The sequence below is a fragment of the Pantherophis guttatus genome, chromosome 2 (assembly GCF_059756535.1).
Source record: "Pantherophis guttatus breed Tessera chromosome 2, ASM5975653v1, whole genome shotgun sequence".
Classification (NCBI taxonomy): Eukaryota; Metazoa; Chordata; class Lepidosauria; order Squamata; family Colubridae; genus Pantherophis; species Pantherophis guttatus.
Genome location: NC_142064.1, coordinates 259164375 through 259186774, shown reverse-complemented (window position 1 = coordinate 259186774; position 22400 = coordinate 259164375). Strand labels below are relative to the sequence as shown.

Here is a 22400-nt window from a genome sequence, read left to right as displayed (position 1 = left end):
TGCAGCTCTGGAGCCGCATGTGGCTCTTTCACCCCTCTGCTGTGGCTCCCTGTCACTCAAAATATGCGTCACAACTACCAATGTGCGACACCCACCGGCACGCAATTTATTGAGCTTTTCAACCCCCAGTAGGCCAACCATGGATAAATCCAAGAAAAGAAGTTTCAGAAGAAAACTGAATGTTTAATTCAACTACATACGCTAGTTTTGTGGCCGCTCAAGAAATAGTCAGGCACCGGAAGGGCTTTGTGCAGGGGTGAAATTCAAAATTTTTCCCTACCAGTTCTATAGGCGTGGCTTGGTGGGTGTGGCAGGGGAAGGATATTGCAAAATCTCCATTCCCACCTCACTCTGGGGCCAACCAGAGGTGGTATTTGCCGATTCTCCGAACTACTCAATATTTCTGCTACTGGTTCTCCAGAACCTATTAGAACCTGCTGGATTTCACCCCTGGTTTTGTGGCTCCCGGTGTTTTCTGTGGGAAACGGGTCCAAATGGCTCTTTGAGTGTTTAAAGTTGCAGACCCCTGACATAGGCACACGTGGGCAATGTCCGATTCCCCCACTGAATACTGTTGAACCTTATCCAGAGAAGATTCCTGGGTTATAGAGATAAGCAACAGAGTAGCTAATTGAACTCTTCCTGTGTGGATCTGGTTGTTTATGTCTGAGAGTTGCTTTCTTCACCTCACACATCTGGAGTTTCTGTTATTCCTCTGAAATGCATTTCCTGTTGTGACCTAGGTTTACTGAGCATTACAAGACACAAACCTATTTTATTGTAATAGCTGAGAATTACGTTCATTCCCAGCTGAGTCCTAATTAGTTGCAAAACAAGTCCTTCAGAAGAAGTCCTTCAGGATAGTCACCAACCTTTATCTTCTTTGACACCCTGCCAAAGGCCTGATTTGGCAAAGCCCCACGAAATTCAGAAACAAACAAGAGATGCCGACTAGAAACAGAGTTAGCATCGTTGCTTTCCTGCAAAAAGGCCCAAGTGCCTCTGTTGCTCTTTTAAGCCTTATGGGAGGGGCCAATCATCTCCTGGCCTTACTGCCGAGTCGTCCCTTTTGCTTTAGCTGCTCTTGCCTTCTGGCAGCTCTGTGCATGCATTCACTAGGAACAGGCTCCCCTTGTTCCCCTGCCTCTCTGCTATCCTTCTCTGGAGGTTCCAGAGTCCACGCATCACTCCCAGATGGCCCTGGCCCCATCTCTGCCTTCGAGACAGAGCCCTCGTCCGGGCCTTCTCCAGATTCCAGGACTGGCCCATGTTCCTCCCCAGCCTCCTCACTGTTTGACTCCACTGCCAGCTCCCACAGGCTGCTGGCGGACCACAACACCTCCTCCCACCTGGAGATCGAGTTTACTACATTCCATTTCATTAACCCAATCTGTCCTGGTTTGCAGAAACGCTACGAGCCCGAGAAGGGACGATTAATTGTTTGTGGCCATGGGACTTTAGAGCTGGATGGGATCTCCTGCCTCCTCAGTGATGACCACGGCCTGACCTGGTATTACGGGAGACAGCCCTTGCACGGCATTCCTTACGGAGGGCAGAAGAATTTCAGTGACTTTAATCCTGACGAATGCCAGGTCAGTACAACTGCGAAGGTCAAACCTTGGCTATTGAGTTTTACCTCTCAGAAAGAAATCAAAGGCGTCACTGGTTTAGAACGTTATTTGTAGATGGCGGACATTTGTACTTGATTTTGAGGGAAATGTGAGAGAACTGCTGAGTAAGCTATTAAGGAGGAACTTGAAGAACAAACTGCGCAAAGCAGAGACTGAAGGAGATCACGAGAAAGAAAATCCTACCTTAATTTTGTTTGCTTTATAATAAGGGACAGAAAAACACCTGGAACAAATTTTCAGGATTGTGTTCAGCTCCTTGAAGTAGGCCCAGTCAAAGAAACAGATATTGCAGGAATTGTAGGAATGCTATTTTATTTTATTACAGGGTGTAACAGTTGACAATCATATACTAAACTAGTTTAACTATCTATGGATTCCTATCCCCCCCTTGACACTTTAACTCCCCTTTTACTTAACTAAATATAAATACTCTTAATTTTTCTATTCATTCATAAGCTATTTGATACTTTTTAGTCTGATATTTGTTTTGAATATAATCGATCCATCTTCTCCATTCCGATATATATCTTTCTTGTGAGTGATCTTTCAAATAAGCTGAAATTTTTGCCATTTCTGCTAAATTCGTTACTTTTAATGTCCATTTTTCAATAGTAGGCAAATCTTCCTTCTTCCAATATTGCGCCACCAAGAGTCTAGCTGCAGTTATTAAATTTAAGATCAATTTAGTCTATAACCGTACAATCTGTGATTATACCCAGCAAAAACAACTGTGGAGTAAACTTTATCTTCTTTTTAAGGATATTTTGGATAATCCACCATATTTTAATCCAAAATGCTTTAACTTTTTTACAAGTCCACCATATATGATAATAATGGCATCATCACAATCACATTTCCAACACTTAGATTGCAAATTCGGATACATATAAGCTAACTTTTTAGGATCCAGATGCCATCTATAAAACATTTTATTGTAGTCAGTACCATTGAAAGCCCAAACAAATGTCTTTTGTGTCCCCACTTATACGAAATAAAGCCAAGGTGAGTTACGGATAGTCCTCAACATATGACCAGAGTTGAGGCCAAACTTTTATGTTGCCGAGTGAGAAATTTGTTAAAAGTGCCCCATTTTGCGACTTTTCTTGCTATATTTGTTAAGCAAATCACTGCAGTTGTTAAATTGGTAACACGGTTGTTAGACGAATCTGGTTTCCCCATTGGCTTTGCTTGTCAAAAGAGGATCACGTGACACCCCCCCCCCTCCGGGCCACTGCAACTGTCATAAATGTGAGCCAGTTGACAAGCATTCGAATGTAAACCCCATGTGACCATGGGGATGCTGAAACTGTCATAAGTGTGAACAATGGTCATAGCAGTGGTGAAATGTAAAATTTGTTACTACTGGTTTTGTGGGCGTTGCTTGGTGGGGGGTAATATGACTGGGTGGGCGTAGCCAACTTTTTTTTTTTTTTTTACTTTTAAAAGCATTTTTTCTACAACCTCTTTGGCCAGTTGTAAAAAAAATCTGCTTTTAAAAGGCACTGACAATCCCAGCTGAGTTGCCTGATTACCAGAGGCTTTTGTTTTCTTTTAAAAACATTTTTTTTTTTTGCTTTTAAAAGAAAAAAAAGCCTCAGACGAACAGGCAACTCAGCTGGGATCGTCAGAGCCTTTTAAAAGCATTTTTTTTCTACAACCTCTGCTTTTAAAAGTAAAAAAAAAGCCTCTGATGATTGTGGGCTCAGCTGGGCATCGGGGGGGCAGGGATTTTTGCGACCGGTTCTCTGAACCACCCGCCACCATCGCTACCGGATCGGGCAATCCGATCCGAACCAGGAGCATTTCACCCCTGAGTCATAGATAGGTCACTCATTTCGGTGCCCTTGTAACTTTGAACAGTCATTAAGCGAACTGTTGTAAGTCAAGGACTACCTGTATTTTGAGTTTCGTTCTCACATTTCCTTCAATCTGTGGACTGTGTAATTTCTTCTTCCTTCCTTCACAGCTCCTCTTCCTCTCTGATCAGCACTCTTATACTTTCCCAAGGTCAATTCTACATTCCTTTTACAAATTGCAGGAGATTATCTCACCTTGTAGTTGTAGGATTCCTGAGAATTTCCGTCAAATGGAAAGTCAGTAAATTCTCTACATTTGAAATGGATTTGAAAGAGAAAGGTAAACTGGATTTCATGTTTCCAGAAAAGCGATTTGAAACCCAGGCAACGTGACCCTGTCTAAATTCATTCAGAATTTCATCCCACTTAAGTTCAGGAGGAACCATATTCAGACAATAAAGATGCATCCAAGGATGGTTTAAATATTAATGTAAGAGAATCCTTAGAAATTGGCAGACCACTGCGAGGGACTTGGGCCAAACTGAGATGCATTTTACACTGCTGTGTTTTGAGGTGATGACTCAGCTGTTTTAACATCTCATCTCTTCTTTCTCTGAATGGCTCTGTCCATGTGGCTCTGGTGAGGTGGAAATCGGTTGGCTAATGAACTGCCAATACTATAGCTAGTCTTCGACTTACGACCACAATTGAGCCCAATATTTCTGTTGCTAAGTGAGACAGTTGTTAAGCTTTGCCCCCGTTTTACGACTTTGTCTTGTCAAAGCTGACTCTAGGCAGCTTTCAGTTAAAATGACAATTAAGATTTCTTTCTTTCTTGATGGTTGAAACAAATTGGGAGTGTGAGGTCTTACCCAAATGAGGAGAAAAAAGAATCTTAAGTGTTTATCCCAAATCATCTTAATTTCATCTGCAGGCCTGTTCTGTGTAGTAAAGATTTTGCTTTAAAAATCATGCTCTATATCAGGGGTATCAAAATCAAGGCCTGGGGGGCCTTGATCTGGCCCACAAGGTGCTTAGATCTGGCCCGCAGGGCCACTCTGGAAACAGCAAAGGACCCTCCTGCAGAACGGCCTCCTGCCAGTGAAAACGGAGCTCGGGAGGGCTGCGTGCACTCCTCCCAAGGTCCGTTTTCACTGGCAGATGGTTGCAGGAGGCTGTCTCAGCCGAAACGGAGCTCAGGAGCTCGTGTTCACTGGCAGAGTGCTCGGGCCACCACACGAATGACGTCGAGCTGGCCACGTACACCCCGGCCCCCCAAGGTCAAACACAACCCTGAAATGGCTCTCAATGAGTTTGACACCCCTGCTCTATATGGCTTAGCAGAGCTTGGAAACCTAGTCGTTGTGGCTCACAAACCACGCCAATAGAAAGTGTGAGGTCCTACCCAAATACAGAGGAAAAGAAAGAATATGATTGCTTATCCCAAATCTTCTCAGCTTCTCATTGGTCTCCTTTTCGAACAGCCCTATGAGCTGCCAGATGGCTCCGTGGTGGTGAACGCCCGGAATGAGAATTTCTACCACTGCCGATGTCGCATAGTGGTTCGCAGTTACGACGGTTGCGATACCCTTCCGTTGGAGAACGTGAGATTTGATGAGGGTTTAATAGATCCCGCAGTGGCTGCAGGAGCTCTTGTCAAATCCGGTCTGATTTTCTTCACCAATCCAGCTCATCGTGAGCTGCGTGAGTAAAAATAATCAAAAGATTGGGATTTTCTCTCTGTTTATATATTTGCATCTGGGCGTACAAGTTGCACAATGCTACCATTTGCTTAACCTTGGTGTATTATGTCACAATTGGCCAAATTCACTCAAATTGCTGGGGGTGGGAAATGTTTTCGCTGATTCTTTTTCTTTTATACAACTGTCTCCTGTCCCTACACACATTGAAAGGTATGGAATTGACGCAAGAGATTTTTGTATCCGTAGTACTTCTATTTGTTGTACATTTTGCTTAACCTTCTGCTAGTTCTGTTAATTTCCCTATTAAACCTTGGAACCAAAATTACAGGTGAAGACCATTACTTTATAAAGGTTAATAATCACTAATTGTAGCATGCCTTCAGGATCTTCCAGAGTTTCATGGGCAAATTCATCCAAGTAGGAGGTACTGTGAATTCTATCTGGGTGATACTATTATTTATAACATTTGATGCAGACTGTGCTGCAGTAAATACAGCACAGTCTGCAGCAGTTAAAAGGCTTTCCCCCCCCCCCCAGTCTTAAAACAGCAGGCATAACTATCCAGCCAGCCAGGTGTCACCTAGGATTTTCTGAATTAGATTACCTTGATCACCAAGAAATTAAGGCGTCCTCAGGGTCACCTGAATAGTGCAAATGGGTGTGGATCTTTCTTGGAACTGCTGAAAGGACTGTGTTGTAAACAGGAGATAGGTGGTGTCATATTCCTCCCCCTCTGTGGAGAATGTCCAGAATATGGAAGAGTGAAACTTCTTGTTAAAATGTGCAAATATTTCTAAACCGGTGTTTCTCAACCTTGGAAACTTTAAGCTATGCAAACTTTAACTCCCAGCCTGCTGGCTGGGGAGTTCTGAGAGTTGAAGTCCATGCATCTGAATACTGTATTTGCAAGTTTAAGAAACATAGGTGGTCCTCAACTTACAACCATTCATTTAGTGACGGTTTGAAGTAACTGCTTTATAAGCTCGACGCTGAATATTTTTTTTTTCCTTTCCATTGCAGGGGTCAACCTGACGCTACGCTGGAGTTTCACCAATGGGTCTTCTTGGTGGAAAGAACCCTTGCTGATCTGGAGAGGTTCCAGTGGCTATTCCTCCATGACCACCCTGGAGGGAAATTCTCTGCGGGACGACCACTGCCTCTTTGTCATTTATGAGAAGGGCGAGGTCGAATATACAGAAAGTATCTCTGTGGCCAAGATTAGCCTCAACGGGCAGCTCTGATCCTCCTTTCTGGGGCATCTTAAACATTTTCAAATTTTGTCATGGGAGGGAAAAGAAAATGTGTGCTTGGACTGGGGAGAAACCAAACAAACTGGTGTTTTGGGGATCTAAAGAATGCAATTGAAGGACATGGGTAGAGAGCTTGGGCATGTCTCAGCAGAAGTCAGGGCGGCTAAAGAGGACCACATAATTATTTTCCAATTGTGCCCTGCACTTCTCTTTGTGCCTGCCTAATGGGCAACCCCCCCCCCTCCGAACCTCTGTTATTTCTTTCTGATTTTCTGAGGTTGAGTCTGTTTTCCTGTGCTTTTTCTCACATTTATGAATGTGCATAGGTTTATAGAAATTGTGCGTAGATCAGGTAGGGATGGGCCAGATCCCTGGAACGAAACACAAAGGCAGACTTTGTGAGGGATAAATTTATGCACTTTCGACTGACTTTCTGAACAATAAAATGGAATCAAGAGCAGAAGATGTCCACTTGCTGGACCCAAAAAACCCTAAAACGCGCCTGAAGGTTCGCAGGCAGGGTGTGTGGGAGAACAAGCCAGTTTTTCTTCTGCGTTGCCAACATCTGTGATTTCAAATGAATGTATTTCAAACCTGTGTCCCCATTTTTCTGATGGGACAAGTTGCTTCTATGGTTTATAAAAAACGTTGGACTGTGAATTTTAAGAGCACAAAAGAAAAGAGTGGGGTGGGCAGAGAGGCGAACAAGCAGGGGACAGTTTTGAGGTAAAAATATTTATGGAAGTTCTCGGTCGTCCAGGTTACGGTGGTCCCAAAGGTGCTTTTTTTCAAGAGGCAACAACTGGCCTTTGTTTTTCCTTGAAGACATTTTGCTTCTCATCCAAGAAGCTTCTTCAGTTCTGACTGTAGTTCAGAACTGAAGAAGCTTCCTGAATGAGAAGGAAAAGCCTCTTGAAAAAGCACCTTTGAGTTGTTAAAAATATTCTTCACAGAAATGACCTCTCTGCATCGGCTACTTCTCTGCTGACGGATTGCAGGAGTGCAAAATCCATGGGCTCTATTGAGCCCCCCCTTCAAAAAAAAAAAAAAAAAAACCCTTAGTGTTTACTCCTCCAGTATCTCAAGATCAGCAAAATGGCTGCATTTTGGTGGCCTGTATTTTAAGGATGGATTGTGGGTGGTTTGTAATTCATAGATTTTCTTCCCATTTCTACTCTAAAAATTCCAGCCTTAAGTTTGCCAACCTAAAGCTGCTAAGCTTGAGAAATGCTGCGGTAACCACTTGGAGTGCTTACCCTGGTTTATATTTTAATGATGAATCTTCATGGATGTGTTTTTTTTCTTAATGCCATAAAGTTGTGGCCCCTTTGGGCTGGAGGATAATCTGCACACATTTTTGCTTCTTTTCATTCACACACCTCTTTGTGAGTCGATTTTTAGAACTTAGGCCTCCAATTATCTGACGTTTCTCTATAAAGTCCATATTGTGACTATGTGTGAATCAGTTTAGCTGTCTGGGGAATTATTTTTCCGCCTTTCCTTTAATGTGCAATCTTGTTTGAGGAGGCCAAGTTTTGGGAAATTGTTTTTTTTAATTATTGGTGTGACAGTCATTTTATTTTCAACATTTTTTTTAATTAACCGATTGATTATAAAGCATCAAGTCCTTTTTGATGTGTTTTTGGGTGTTAGGAGTCGAAAACAACTAGAACAGCAGATAATCAGTCAAGCAATTCCGACACCTTGGTGGGTGGCCAGCTTGGTTCCAGTCTCCAAATTCTTTTCATCATTAAAAAGAAGATAAGCTGGTAATTCCTAACACAGAAACACCCATACAAGAGTCAGATGCAGTTAATAAAGCTACAAAGCTTACCTTGAGCTCCAGGCAACAGTCAGGTAGCATAATTGACGCCATGAAGCTAATTCTTGGAAGAAGAAATCTGAACTGAGTTCAAGGGCATGGATGTACGCTATAGATTTTACACCTACTCATCAGAAGCGTCATGGAATAAAGCTTTAGTAGCTGATAATTCGAGCAAGGCCTTTTTTTTTTTTTTTTTGATTTTGAACACAACAGTTTTAACTGATGGGTGCTGAAAGAAAGAAAGAAAGACAGCAAGCTATAGGGTGGGAATGATCCAGGGCGTGCTAACCTTTATTTAGTTATTTAATGGGCTCTTTTACACAACCACATCCTAGGAGGGCTCGAGCCACAGCCAATAAAAGCAAATCCTTGCAAAATGTCCTCCAAAGAAACTACAAAACATAATAAATTGTCTTAAGGAAGGAAAACTCAAAAAGGGGAGGGGAAGGAATCGTTATTTCTACCGTAGCAGTTTTATTTATTTATTTTAATCTTGATTTTTATGTTGTTTGCCTTTTCAATCTTGATTTTTATGAGGAGTGCCTTTATCCAGACGTTGGAAGTAAACTCTCTTCAGTTACTGGAAGATTACTAAATATGTAAAATAAAAGATGAATGGAATGAATGAAATGTAATACCTTTTGTTAAATAAGCAGAGGTTTATCTCAGATTTCAGCTTCTTGAGTCATAACTTATATTGTATATATTTGTTTGTGTATAAACTTCCCCACACCCTTGGAGAAATTAATTAAAAGGCTTAGTATTTATTTTTTAAAACTATTTTATTGCTGACTGGGAGGCCCTTACAGACTTTTTGGTGAAATGGGAAAAAAATGAACATTCCTTATGGTTTGGATGATTAGGAAAGATAGATAATAGAAAGAAGTAAGTTTGTTTTTGTAACCATAAAGTATGAGGTAATTTTGTATGTGTTCTAATAATTGTAAAGAAAATTGGAAATTACTTTTATGGTTTTTTCTTTCTTTACTTTTGGATTGTTCTCTGTTCTCTGTTTTTCCCTTTTTCGTTTTACTTTACATTAATAAAATAACTAATTAAAAATAGCTGTTTAAAATAACTAATTAAACAAAATGTGTATTTTTAAAAGTGTGAGTGTATCATTCCCACTTGGGTAGAAACTAATCGAGGAGAGAAGCAACCTAGAACTAAGGAGAAATTTCCTGACAGAACAACTAATCAGTGGAACAACATGGCACCAGAAGTTGTGAATGCTCCAACACTGGAAGTTTTTAAGAAGAGATTGGACAACCATTTGTCTGAACTGGTGTAGGTTTTCCTGCGTGAGGAAGGGGTTGGACTAGAAGACCTCCAAGGTCCCTTCCAACTCTGTTGTTCTACTCTACTCTACTCTAAACTTCAGCCTATTTCAGGATACAGGCACCTGAGCCCTAATCACCTCCCGTCTTGACTACAACAATGCATTCATATTGGTCTGCACTTGAAAAGTATCCAGAAGCTTTAATTGGTTCAAAATGCAGTGGCCTGCTTGGTTGTGTGCAAGTTTAAGATTTCCACATGTGTCACCACTTTTGAGGGAGCTACATTGGCTGCTGATTTGCCTCCTGGTCCAATTCAAAGTGCTGGTTGTCACCTTTAAAGCCCTACCCAAGTTATTTGAAAAGCCATCTTTTCCCAAATATACCTGACCCACCAGACCAGAGAGAGGGTATGTTACTTTTCCCCTTGAGGAGTTTCATTGGTGGGATCAAGAAAAAGGTCCTTCTCTGTGATAGCCCCTTCCCTGTAGAACATCATCACTCCAGAATGTCCCAAAGGTGATTTTTCAAGAGACAACTGTACTTTCTTGTTTTTCCTTGGAGATGTTTTGCTTCTCATCCAAGAAGCTTCTTCAGCTGCGACTGGATGGTGGGGAATGGAAGGATTTATATTCCTTGTAGACAGCTGGTCATTTTCATTCTTTTAGAGAGTCGTTGAGGCCACTTGGAAGTATATCTATCCTCAGGGTCACCCGAGTAGTGCAAATGGGTGTGGAGGCTTCTTGGAACTGTTGAAAGGACTGTGTCGTAGATGAGATAGATGGCTACTCAGGTGACCCCCGAGGACACAGATAAACCTCCAGGTGGCCTCAACAACTCTAAAAGAATGCAAATAACCAACTGTCTGCAAGGAATATAACCTCTTCCATTCCCCACCATCCAGTCAGAGTTGAAGAAGCTTTTTGGATGAGAAGTGAAACGTCTTCAAAGAAAAACCAGAAAGTACAGTTGCCTCTTAAAAAAGCACCTTTGGGACAACCATGACCTGGATGATTGAGAATCTCCACAGACATCCTTCCAGAAATAAATTTGGGCACATGCTTTCAAAAGGCCTCATGATGTAGTTTCGTCAATGGGCCTGGTGATTCCACGGTAATATGAATCCCCCAAGTGGTTGGTTTGATAGTTGTCACCAGGGGGATGGGGATTTTTTGGCTTTTGTATTGGCGTTTTATTTTTGTTAAGCCTCCTGGAGTCACTTAGCGTGACTCCATATAAATTTTAATAAAATATGCTTTAAATGTACTTCCTGTGTTGCTAAGGTTTTACGGAATCTTGGGCATTAACCTGGCTTAGATCACCCTGTTCTAACAAAGTAAATCCAACAATGAAGATTTCTAATCCAGTGATTTATCTCTAGCAAGTACAATGTGTCCACCCAATTTCTAAAGACATTTTAGAACTGATAATAGACTTCAAGAATGAGAAGACTGTGAAAAATCTCGTAGTTTAATTAATTAATAACAATTTTAAGTACAGTTGTTAAGATGAGTTGGCAATTTTCTCAGGATTTTTCAGATTGCACCTCACATAATCTTAGCTCTTATAGTAATGGTGGTTATAGGAATTGATGCTTTCAAGGTTTTTGAAATGTTATTGAAATTCTTTCCCCATAACTAAGAACAGCTTGCCCTTGTCAGATGGAATTGTTCTGAAAGCATACTTCATCAGTTTCACTTAAAAACAAAATCTTAGAGATCATCTTGGAGCTCATCAAAGAAGAGGGAGTCAAGCTATTCTCCAAAGCACCTGAGGGCAGGACAAAAAGCAATGGGTGGAAGGAGAGAAGCAACTTAGAACTAAGGATAAATTTCCTGACAAGTTAGAACAATGAATCGGTGGAACAACTTGCCTCCAGAAGTTGTGAATGCTCCAACATTGGAAGTTTTTAAAAAGATGTTGGATAACAATTTGTCTGAAGTGGTGTAGGGTTTCCTGCCTAAGCAGGGGGTTGGACTAGAAGACCTCCAAGATCCCTTCCAACTCTTATTCTATTCTATTCTATTCTATTCTATTCTATTCTATTCTATTCTATTCTATTCTATTCTGATGCATGTTAGTTCCTATGTGGATAGGACCATTTTGCTTATTTCCAAGAGTGATGCAGTGTAACACTTGGTCTAAACATCAGCAGTTTTAAGATTGTGGCCTTCAGCTCTCAGAATTCCTTAGCCAGCATGGTGGCTGTGGAATCCTGGGAGTTGTAGTCCAACCTCTTAAAATTGATGAAGTTAGGAAACATTGGTCAAGAAGCTGTGAGTCTTATCATAAAATTGCCCCTTGTGTAACCTTGGACCAGGCCTCATCTTTCTGTCTAAACTACTTTACAGGGTGGTTATGAAACAAAAGAAGGATCTTGCCCCCCTGAGCTTCCTGGAAGATGGCAGGAGAAAAATGACCATGTCACACAACACAGGAAGTTTTTAAGAAGATGTTGGATAACCATTTGTCTGAAGTGGTATAGGCTTTTTTTATTTTTAAATTTAATTTTTAATGCGTTAAGCTATTGCTTAACACATTGTAAGCCGCCCTGAGTCTCCAGAGAAGGGTGACATATAAATAAAAAAAAAATTTTTTTTTCAATTTTTAATTTTAATTTTTAAAAGCATTTTTTCTATCACCTCTTCGGCTGAAAAAATGCTTTTAAAAGTAAAAAAAAAAGCCTCATGATCGTGCGGCTCAACTGGGATCGTCAGAGGCTTTTAAGAGCATTTTTTCTACAACCTCTTCAGCCAAAGAGGTTGTAGAAAAAATGCTTTTAAAAGCCTCTGACGATCCCAGCTGAGTTTCCTGATCAGCAGAGCCTTTTTAAAGCATATTTTTACAACCTCTTCAGCCGAAGAGGTTGTAGAAAAAAATGGTTTTAAAAGTTAAAAAAAAAAAAGTTGGCCACGCCCATCTAGTCACATTACCCCCCACCAAGCCACGCCCACAGAACCCGTAGTAACAAATTTTACATTTCACTACTGGTTCATACTTACGACTGTTGCTGTGTCCCCGAGGTCACGTGATCACCTTTGGCAATCTTCTGGCAAGCAAAGTCAATGAGGAAGCCAGATTCACTTAACAACCATGTTAGGATCAACCACAGGGATTCGCTTAGCAACCGTGGCAAGAAAGATCGTAAAACGGAGCCAAACTCACTTTAACAAACGTCTCACTGAACAACAGAACATTCTGGGCTCGATTGTGGTCGTAAGTCGAGGACTACCTGCATCTTGGCAACAATTAAGCAGCAGAAACGCTGGAGCAGTCGGGCACTAGGACCTTGAAGTGCTTTGCTCAGAAGTGGTACCCACTCTTGCTGGAAGCAGAAGGCATCACCAGAGCCTCTTGCAGCATCGTTGCTACGCATCTATTTGCTACAGAAACATGGCTAGCCAGACCCAGGGAATTCAGCAGCTGCTGCAGGCAGAGAAGAGGGCTGCAGAGAAGGTGGCAGAGGCCCGAAAACGTGAGTTGGAGCTCCCGGTTGTTAGGGAAGATGCTGGAAGTGGGGTGTAGGCTGACCAGCAGAGTACCCACGTTCTCAAGTGGAGAACGGCAGCATCTTTCAGTTTCTCGTGGAGAGGAATGGCAGGGATGTTTTGAGGAATGCTGGGCCTTGAAAGGTCATCTCTGCTTTGTCCTTGGACTTCTTTTTCTCCATCCCAGGAAAGGCCAGGCGGCTGAAGCAGGCCAAAGAAGAAGCCCAGGCTGAAATTGAGCAGTATCGCTTAGAGCGTGAGAGAGAATTCCAGCAAAAACAACAGGCGGTGAGATGAAGGGGTTGGGGCTTACTTAGCCTTGCAGTGATGAAACACAGAGGAAGGGTGGGGAGGGGAATAAAAGATTAGAAGGGGATGTTGATGATGGAGTAGGAGCTTCTAAGAAGCCTGTTGGGAATTTTGGAGAGGAGGAAGAGAGAAAGGGTGGTGCAGAGGTCTGGATAGATGAAGGCTGGAGTTGGCCTTTCCATTGCAATTTAAGATAGGGAGTTTTGCATCAAGATATTTGGTGAGCCCCAGATGTTTTGCTTCCTATTGAAGTCAAGGTATATAAAACCGTAATCTGGCCACCTTGAAAACAAAATACAAATAAATCCCCGAATAGAAACGCATCTAAAGATGTAATGGAATGTGTGAGTGACCTTGGGGGATGAAGGAAAGAGATGCTGCCTAGAAAAGAACCAGACAAGAGAAGCAGGAGTCCACAATGGCCTAACGGTCACAGGAAGAAACTTAGGAAAGACCCACTGAAATGGATCAAGCATTAAAAATGGTGGTGGGAAGGTTTTATTTTCAGACTTACACATTTATGTTAATGTAGCCTTACAATGAAGTAGAATTAGCTCATCTGGTTGTTGTTTCCCATCTGGATTACCTGGGAAGACCGACAAAACATATAACCCTTCACTGTCCCAAAGGTGCTTTTTCAAGAGGCAACTGGACTTTCTTGTTTTTATTTATTTATTTATCTATTGGTTCGATTTATATGCCGCCCTTCTCCGGAGACTCAGGGTGGCTTACAATGCACTAAGCAATAGCCTTCATACTTTTGTATATACCTGCTTAGTAGGGCTTTCGGCCCCCTCTAAGCGGTGTTCTTTTTTATACAAAGTCATCTTATTGCCCCCACAATCCGGGTCCTCATTTTACCTACCTCGAAAGAATGGAAGGCTGAGTCAGCCTTGAGCCTGGTGAGATTTGAACTCACAGTAATTGCAGGCAGCTGGCAGCTAAGTGCTACTTAACAGCACTTTAGTTTGCTGCGCCACCAAGGCTCTGATTTTCCTTGAAGACGTTTCGCTTCTCATCCAAGAAGCTTCTTCAGCTCTGACTGGAGGGTGGGGAATGGAAGGCTTTATACTCCTTGCAGACAGCTGGTCATTTGCATCCTTTTTAGACAGTCGTTGAGGCCACCTGGAGGTTTATCTGTGTCATCAGTCTGCAAGGAGTATAAATCCTTCCATTCCCCACAATCCTAGTGGAAAGGAGAAACATATTCAGTTTTTATCTGGAATACTGGATTCATTTCAAATTAAATTTCCTTATTTGAGCCTTTCCCTTTACAGGTAGCCCTCGACTTACGACCACAACAACATTTCTGTTGTTAAGTGAGATATTTGTTAAGTGAGTTTTGCCCCACTTTACAATCTTTCTTGCCAGAGTTGTTAAGTGAATCACTGCAGTTAATAAATTAGTAACCCAGTTATTAACTGAATCTGGCTTCCCCATTGACTTTGCTTGACGGAAGGTCGCAAAAGGGGATCACATAAACTTGGGACATAGCGACAGTCATAAATATGAACCAGTTGCCAAGTGTCTAAATTTTTGATCACCTGGTCATGGGGATACTGCAAAGATTTTAACTGTGGAAAATGGCCACACCACTTTTTTCAGTGCCATTGTAATGTTGAACCATCACTAAATCATCATCTTCTTTATTATTATTATTTTAAAGACCCTATAATCACCTGTGGGGTGGAGGCAACCGAACGGAGCTGAGTTTTTACTGGCCAGATGCCCTTCCTGTCACCAACGCGGAGTTTTGTTCAGCAGATAAATTCTCATTGTGCCCAGAGAGAGAAATATCTGCCTCTGCTTAGGATCGAAATCACAGCCTCCTGATTGTGAAGCGAGAGCTCCATCTCTAGGCCACCACATCACTCTTTGAACCATCACTAAATGAACTGTTGTTATTTGAGGACTACCTGTATTAGTGCTTCATTTCTCCTTATTTTGGAACAACCTTGATTTTTTTTCCTCCCCTTCTCTAGGCTCTGGGCTCGCAGGGGAATCTGTCCGCAGAGGTGGAGGCTCAGACCCGCAAAAAACTGCAAGCTATGCATGGAGGGCAGGCTCGGGGCAAGGACCAGGTCTTGCGTCACCTTCTCACTACTATATGGAATGTACAGCCCCTAATTCACCCCAATTACCGCCTGGCTGTCTAAAAGGCCTAGTACCCCTGCCTGCAGTTGTCTGATGGACTATTGATGTACTCCTTATTCTCCATACAATACACTTTAGATGCCCAAATAGAAGTTCTCTATTTCCACCTATAACTTCACTGAATCAAACAGGTCTAACATCCTGTGCTCCCTGAGGCTTCTCTTTCATCCTTTCTCCTTCTTTTATTGTCTCTTGAATCAAGGCTGTGAATTGCATTTGATAGTCTAAGTCAGGAGTGGGCAAATGTGGCCCTTTTACAACCTGTGGACTTCAACTCCCAGAATTCCTGAGATAGCTTGGCTGTCTCAAGAATTCTGGGAGTTGAAGTCCACAGGTTGCCCACCCCTGGTCTAAGTAATCCATTATGTCCAAAAGATGCAAAAGCAAGCAATCAACTTTCTATTCATTACTGGACACTGACTGCACACTACATACAAACACACACACCGGTTTTCAAAGTAGATCTATAGATTATTCTCTATTCCCCAGGATTACAGGTAGTCCTCAATTTACAACCATAATCGAGCCTGCAATTATGGTTATAACTGTGACGGGTCATTAAGCAAGTCATTATGTGACCGCTTCTGATTTTATGATATATATTTTTTGCAGTAGTCATTAAGCAAATGCCATGGTCATAAAGTAAACCCACTGTTTGCTATCTCTGTTGTTTTCTGGAAGTAAACTGGAAGTAAATGCTAGTTTCCAACAAAAAAAAACATCGTAACTCGTGTTTACGCATCCACAAGCACACTGCAATGAGCTATAAGCAAACCAATTGGGAAGCATCCAAAATGCGATCATATGGCCAAAGGTGTGTGCATGTGAACTTTGAATCCAGATTGTCACTTTTTCAGGCTTCGACAGAATTTTGAACAGTCGTTAAGCATCTGGATGTAAGTCGAGGACTACCTGTAGTTGTTTTGGGTTTTTTGGCTTAGTTTTCATTTTTAAAGGGGCTGTAAAATCCGAAGAGCTGATCCTTCCAAAATAGGTCCACTTTCTTTCACAACCCAGTGCTGGATATTTCCTTCCGTATTACACAACCCTGTGGCATGAAAAAACATGTCTGGAAATGTGAAGGTTGCAAGGTTACCCTTGTGTTACTTGCTACATGTATTTGTGTGCTGAGACTGAGAGGTTCTATTTATGCTCCATTGTACCCTGCTTAATTTGTTTCCTTCTTATGATCTCAACAATCTTGTTTATCCGTAACTGAACAGTTCAATAAAAACGGCAGGCAGTTAAACAAGGGGGAAAAAAATGTAGTGTTTGTTTTTCTTTTGACAGTTCTGCAGCAGGCGGGATCGTGGTACAGGTGTAGTCCTCAACTTATGACCACAATGGAGCCCAACATTTATGTTGTTAAGTGATAAATTTGTTGAGTATTGGCCAATTTTACGACTTTCCTTGCCACATTTGTTAAGTGAATCACTACAATGGTTAAATTAGGAGCACAATTGTTAAGTGAATCTGATTTCCCCATGGACTTTGCTCGTCAAACGTTCGCAAAAGGGGGGGGGTATCACTTGATCCTGGGACACTGCAAACCGTCATAAACATGAGTTGGTTGTCAAGCATCTGGATGCAAATCACGTGACCATGGGGATGTTGCAATGGTCCTAAGTGTGAAAAATGGCCATAAGTCACTTTTTTCAATGCGGCTGTAACTTCAAACGGTCACTAAATGAAAGTCGAGGGCAACCTGCAGTTGTTGGTTTAAAAATATGTGGACTGGCTGCTCCTTCCAACAGAACAAGATTTCTCTTTCCTAATCTGCCATAATCCAAACATTTTTGCAGTTCATCTCTCATTGTCTCCTACTAGTGTATGTCATGGAATTGCACAGCAAATGTGAAGTCAGAGACGCTGACACAAACATGTGGTTTTATATAAATAAATATGTTTTAAACCGCTTAGAGAGGACCGTAAAGCACTGTGAAGCGGTATATACTGTAAGTCTAAGTGCTATTGCTATTTTAAATCAATGTTTACAGCAGACATGATAGTCGGGATCAGAGACCATACAGGGCACTCCGAAGAAAAAGGCGGGAAAATCGGGAAACCCCCCCTCCACCCACAGCAACCAATCACAGTGCAGATTGCCTCAGGCAGGAGCCAGCACTTTCCAACCAATCAAACACAACTGTGTGTTTGGCTCACTGCACAACCCACCCATCCCGCTCCAGCTATTAAATTTAAATATCTTAACAATATTAGACTATTCTCTGGGCGATGCAATTTGGGTCACCAGATTAGGGAATTCTGGCACAGACATTTTAGGCAATTGAAAAGATTTTAAATACACATAAGCCAAATGCAAAAAGAAAAAAAAAAGGATTAACATAGGCAAGCAGAGGTTGGAAAAAATCAAGAAGTTACAACAAGGCAGGTTTTTCTAATACACCCAATTAGAATCTGTTTTAAAATGATCCAGCCATATATGAATCCTTCAGTTGGAACAAAATACTGGAGAAGGAGAGAAAGGCACCTGGGATGGAAGAATAACAGAATTACAAAGTTGGAAGGGATCTTGGAGGTCTTTTAGTCCAACCTCCTGCTCAAGCAAGAAATCGTTCCAGACAAATAGTTGTTCAATCTCTTATTAAAAACATCCAGTGATGGAGCTTCTGGAGACAAGTTGTTCCACTGATTAATTGTTCTCACTGTCAGGAAATTTCTCCTTAGTTCTAGGTTGGTTCTCTCCTTGGTTAGTTTCCATCCATTGCTTCTTGTCCTGCCTTCAGGTGCTTTGGAGAATAAATTGACCTCCTCCCTTCTTTGTGGCAGCCCCTGAGATATTGGAATACTGCTATCATGTCACCTCTAATCCTTTTTTTCATTAAAGTAGACATACCCAATTCCTGCAAGATATGCATTTTGTGTATTTGCAGCTGAATTGAACTGTGAGCTGAATTCAAGAAGAGTTTGTAGCAGTGGTGAAATCCAATTTTTTTTACTACCGGTTCTGTGAGCGTGGCTTGGTGGGCGCGGCAGGGGAAGGATACTGCAAAATCTCCATTCCCTCCCCACTCCAGGGGAAGGATACTGCAAACTCCCCATTCCCTCCCCACTCCTGGGGGAAGAATATTGCAAAATCCCCATTCCTACCCCACTCTGGGGCCAGCCAGAAGTGGTATTTGCCAGTTCACCGAACAACTCAAAATTTCTGCTACCAGTTCTCCAGAACCTGTCATAACCTGCTGGATTTCACCTCTGGTTTGCAGGCAATATTCGGATTGTGTCTGCAGGCAGAAGGAAGGACATAAAAGAAAACAAAAAGTGGAAAAAATAGATTTTTTTGTGCTAAGAGATGAGATGAAATACACACCTGCAAATTAATGGGAAAAGGTAGATAACAGCTGATTAATTTAAACAAAACTTCCCTCATCTCAGTGCTCTCTGGTAGGGAGTCATGAAAATGAACTTGATGAACCTGTTCAGAAATCATTAGAAAAACACTGTCAGATGTAAATGCCTTATTCCCTATTGTGTAAATAATGTATATATGGGATATCAGGGGTTAACTTATTCTTTGTTTCTTAATGTATTCATAATTCACCACTCCCACTCTTGGCTCCACCCTTTGTATATATAAGGAGCCACCTTCACCATTTTCTTTGCTTCTATCTGTGAATATTCAGTGAATATAGAATGCCTACTATAATTAAAGAGAAATATATTTAAACCTCTAACTCTCATTATTATTATTGAGTCTGATCCTAAAAATATTGCATCAAAATTGGTAGCAGAGGATGGTTAATTGACTCAATAAATACCTAAAAATGTCTAAGAAAGATAGGCCCAACACCAGGGCCTACAGCAAAGAAATAGAAACTGAACAAGAAATAATCAACGAATCCACAAACGCGATTTCGAGAGAATCCGAAGAATACACCACTGAAGAAGAAGAACTAATAAATGAAAATGATGGCCAGGAGGAAATCGAAATAGAAAATAACGAACTCAGGTCAGAGATACTGAAGCTTTTAAAAAGCCAGAAGAATGATGAAAGCCTCATCGCGAACCTCCAAGAAATGCTGAAGAACAGCGGAGCAGCGAGAGAGAAAAACATCGCTAAAGAGAAACCCAAAGACCAAAAAACTGTGAGTGATATGACTACAGAGAAAGTCGTTATGAAAAAGAAAAGATGTGATCCCGCGCGAAATTTTGAATGGCAGCCATCTTGGTTTCAACAAGCCTCCAAAGTGAGCGAAGCAGAGCCAATCAAAATGCTCAGTTCAAAATTTCTGGCGCGAAAAACGTTATCAGACAACGAAAGTGAAAAGGAGGATTCAAACTCTTCGGAAGAGCCAGAATCAGAAAATGAAAACGACTTAACGAAATCCCAAGTAAAGTCAGCAATGAAGACGCTTTTTGCTGCATTCGGGCCAAAATTAAAAATTTCCAAAGCGCCAACGAAGAAGCAAGCGAACAAGCCGATACTTCAAGACCTGCACGCTCCCATCCTGACTTCGAGAACGACGACGCCCGAGCCCAGAGAGCCATGTCGATTCCGCCCTACACCGCAGACCGAAGCAAGTGCCAACGCACCCAAAAGAAAGAGAAGAACAGTCGCCGCCATCAGAACTCCTAAGACCGAGCCAGAGACCGACTCGTCTGAAGAGGAGCGGAGCGAGCGAGCTACAATGGAGAGAACCTTCCACGACGACGTCAAAGAAGAAATGAACAACGCGCATGTGCGAAACTACGTAGACGGTCCGGAAAGACTTGAACTGGCCAGAGAACCGCGCAGACTCGTTGCGAGCATTCCCATGCCGTTTTGCAATTTCCTACACTTGCGAGACCACGGACTACCTCAGGTTGTAAGTAATGGACAAAATAATGTGGGTAACTTACCCAGTGACTTCCCAAAACTTAGGGTTGATGGCATTAATTTACAAGAATGGTATCAACAGCTCCAGGTTGTCTTTATGAAAGAAAATTTACTATTTTTTATCACTAGTCCCCCAAGAAGACCTTGGACTTTAAAAATAGATTGTTTACACCATAAGGCATTTTTCTTAATAATATCTAGCGTGTCTCCTGCAATGTATCATAGCATCAAACCAAATCTAACTGTTTCAGAAATAATTCAATGCATGTTTAATTTGTTTCACAGCGATAGTGTAGCTACCACCACAAGAATGTCTAAGGACTTCTTTTCTTCCAGAGTAAAACCAGGGGTTTCCATAAGTGAGCATTTAATATCTTTAAACAAAATAAGAGCTGAGCTGCATTTGAGGGGGGAAGTGATTTCAGATCAAACAATGAAAAGTGTTATTATCAACTCACTTGATTCATCATGGGATAGTTTTATGTCACACTTAGACACCATCAATCTAGGATATTTGTCAATAGAAAGTCTGTCTAACAAATTGATAGCAGAAGACAATTCAAGAAAAAATCGTTATAGCAATCACACAGAACACAAACCTTTTAGGAAGGTAGCTTTCCAAGAAAAATATAATGAAACTTTTAAATGCCACAATTGTGGGTCCAGAGAACACAATAGAAGAGATTGTCCCAAAATTTCAAAGGAAAGACATAGGTCAGAATATAGGAATAAATACAATTATAGACAGTCTTCCACAGATAGACATAAATATAGAAGCCCACCAAATTACAGAGAAAGTAGAGGGGGCAGAGAAAATTCAAAAGAGAGAAAATCTGGTTCACTGAATGGACTAAATAAACAAGATAGCACTAAAACGCAACCAAATGAGAACAATAATTGGCTTATTGATTCTGGAGCAACTAATCACACCACTAATAACAAAAATATATTGTCTTCATTTACAGAAGATAAGTTTGTAATAAAGGTAGCTAATCAAGAAAAAGTTCAAGTATTAGGCAGAGGGAATGTGACCTTGCCTGGTCTAGGAAAAATAGAGGGGGTATTGTTAATACCAGAAATACCTCATAACATACTAAGTGCCATAAAATTAAGCAGAGATTCTGACATCAATATAGTTTTCTCAAAGGGAAAAGCAACTTTAGAGAAGAATAAAACAAATGTAGGCACTGTGATGATTAAAGGAGGCCTACCCTATCTGATAACAAAAGAAAGATGGTTACATAACATTGATTCAAATATGGAAGATTGTATTGAGGCAGATGATGAAAATATTAGTAACAGTGACAATGATGAATGTAAAATATCTCATGATCACACAGATACACACAATGAGAAGAAACCAAAAATAGGTAAACCAATTCATGACGAGTGTGCTCATATCTTACATAGGAAGTTAGGACATGCAAGTTTTCCTGTAGTACAAAAAATGACTGAACACGCAGAAGGTGTCAAAATAAAAAATTGTGAAAATTATTTGGAATGCTCAGTATGTAAATCTACTAAATTAAAAACTAGTCCCAGGCCAAAAAAATCCACCAGATCAACTAACAAAATTTTTGACTTAGTACACATGGACTTAGTTGGTCCATTAACTCCATCAATCACTTATAGAAAACGTTACTTCCTAACAATAGTAGACGATTACAGTCGCTATGGTTTTGTTTACACATTAAAACACAAGGATGAAACCTTTCAAAAATTTAAGGAATTTTACAAACGCATAGAAACACAACATAATATCAGAATAAAACAAATTATGACAGATAGGGGATGTGAATTCATGTCTAAAGAATTCTCCCAATGGTTAAAGGATAGAGGAATGCTACATTACACGTCTAGTCCATTTTCTGCGTTCCAAAACGGGATTGCAGAGAGAAAGAATTCCACATTACAAACCATGATTAGATGCACATTAGAGGATGCTGGTTTAGGCAAACAATTTTGGTCAGAAGCCCTACATTATTCAAATTACACTCAAAATAGAACCTGGTCCAGTATTGTGAATAAGACACCATATGAGGTGATGTATAATAGGAAACCAAAATTAGCACACATGCACATATTTGGGGTCACTGCAGACGTACACATACCCAAACAGTTGAGAAGAAA

General features: G+C 41.1%; 2 protein-coding genes across 2 annotated transcripts in view; both read left to right on the top strand.

The window, feature by feature from the left end:
- Window positions 1-9312, top strand: part of NEU1 (neuraminidase 1) — a 28822-nt gene extending 19510 nt beyond the window's left edge. The window contains exons 4-6 of the mRNA XM_034421478.3: window positions 1407-1592; window positions 4912-5131; window positions 6151-9312. Coding sequence (XP_034277369.2) covers window positions 1407-1592; window positions 4912-5131; window positions 6151-6371 — 627 coding nt within the window. The 3' untranslated portion in view covers window positions 6372-9312. The remainder of the gene's footprint in view (window positions 1-1406; window positions 1593-4911; window positions 5132-6150) is intronic.
- A 3462-nt stretch (window positions 9313-12774) lies between these two features.
- On the top strand, window positions 12775-22400 carry ATP6V1G2 (ATPase H+ transporting V1 subunit G2). The gene is made up of 3 exons (XM_034421479.3): window positions 12775-12957; window positions 13158-13258; window positions 15262-22400. Exons 1-3 carry the CDS (start codon window positions 12876-12878, stop codon window positions 15433-15435), a joined length of 357 nt encoding a protein of 118 aa, XP_034277370.1. The 5' UTR covers window positions 12775-12875; the 3' UTR covers window positions 15436-22400.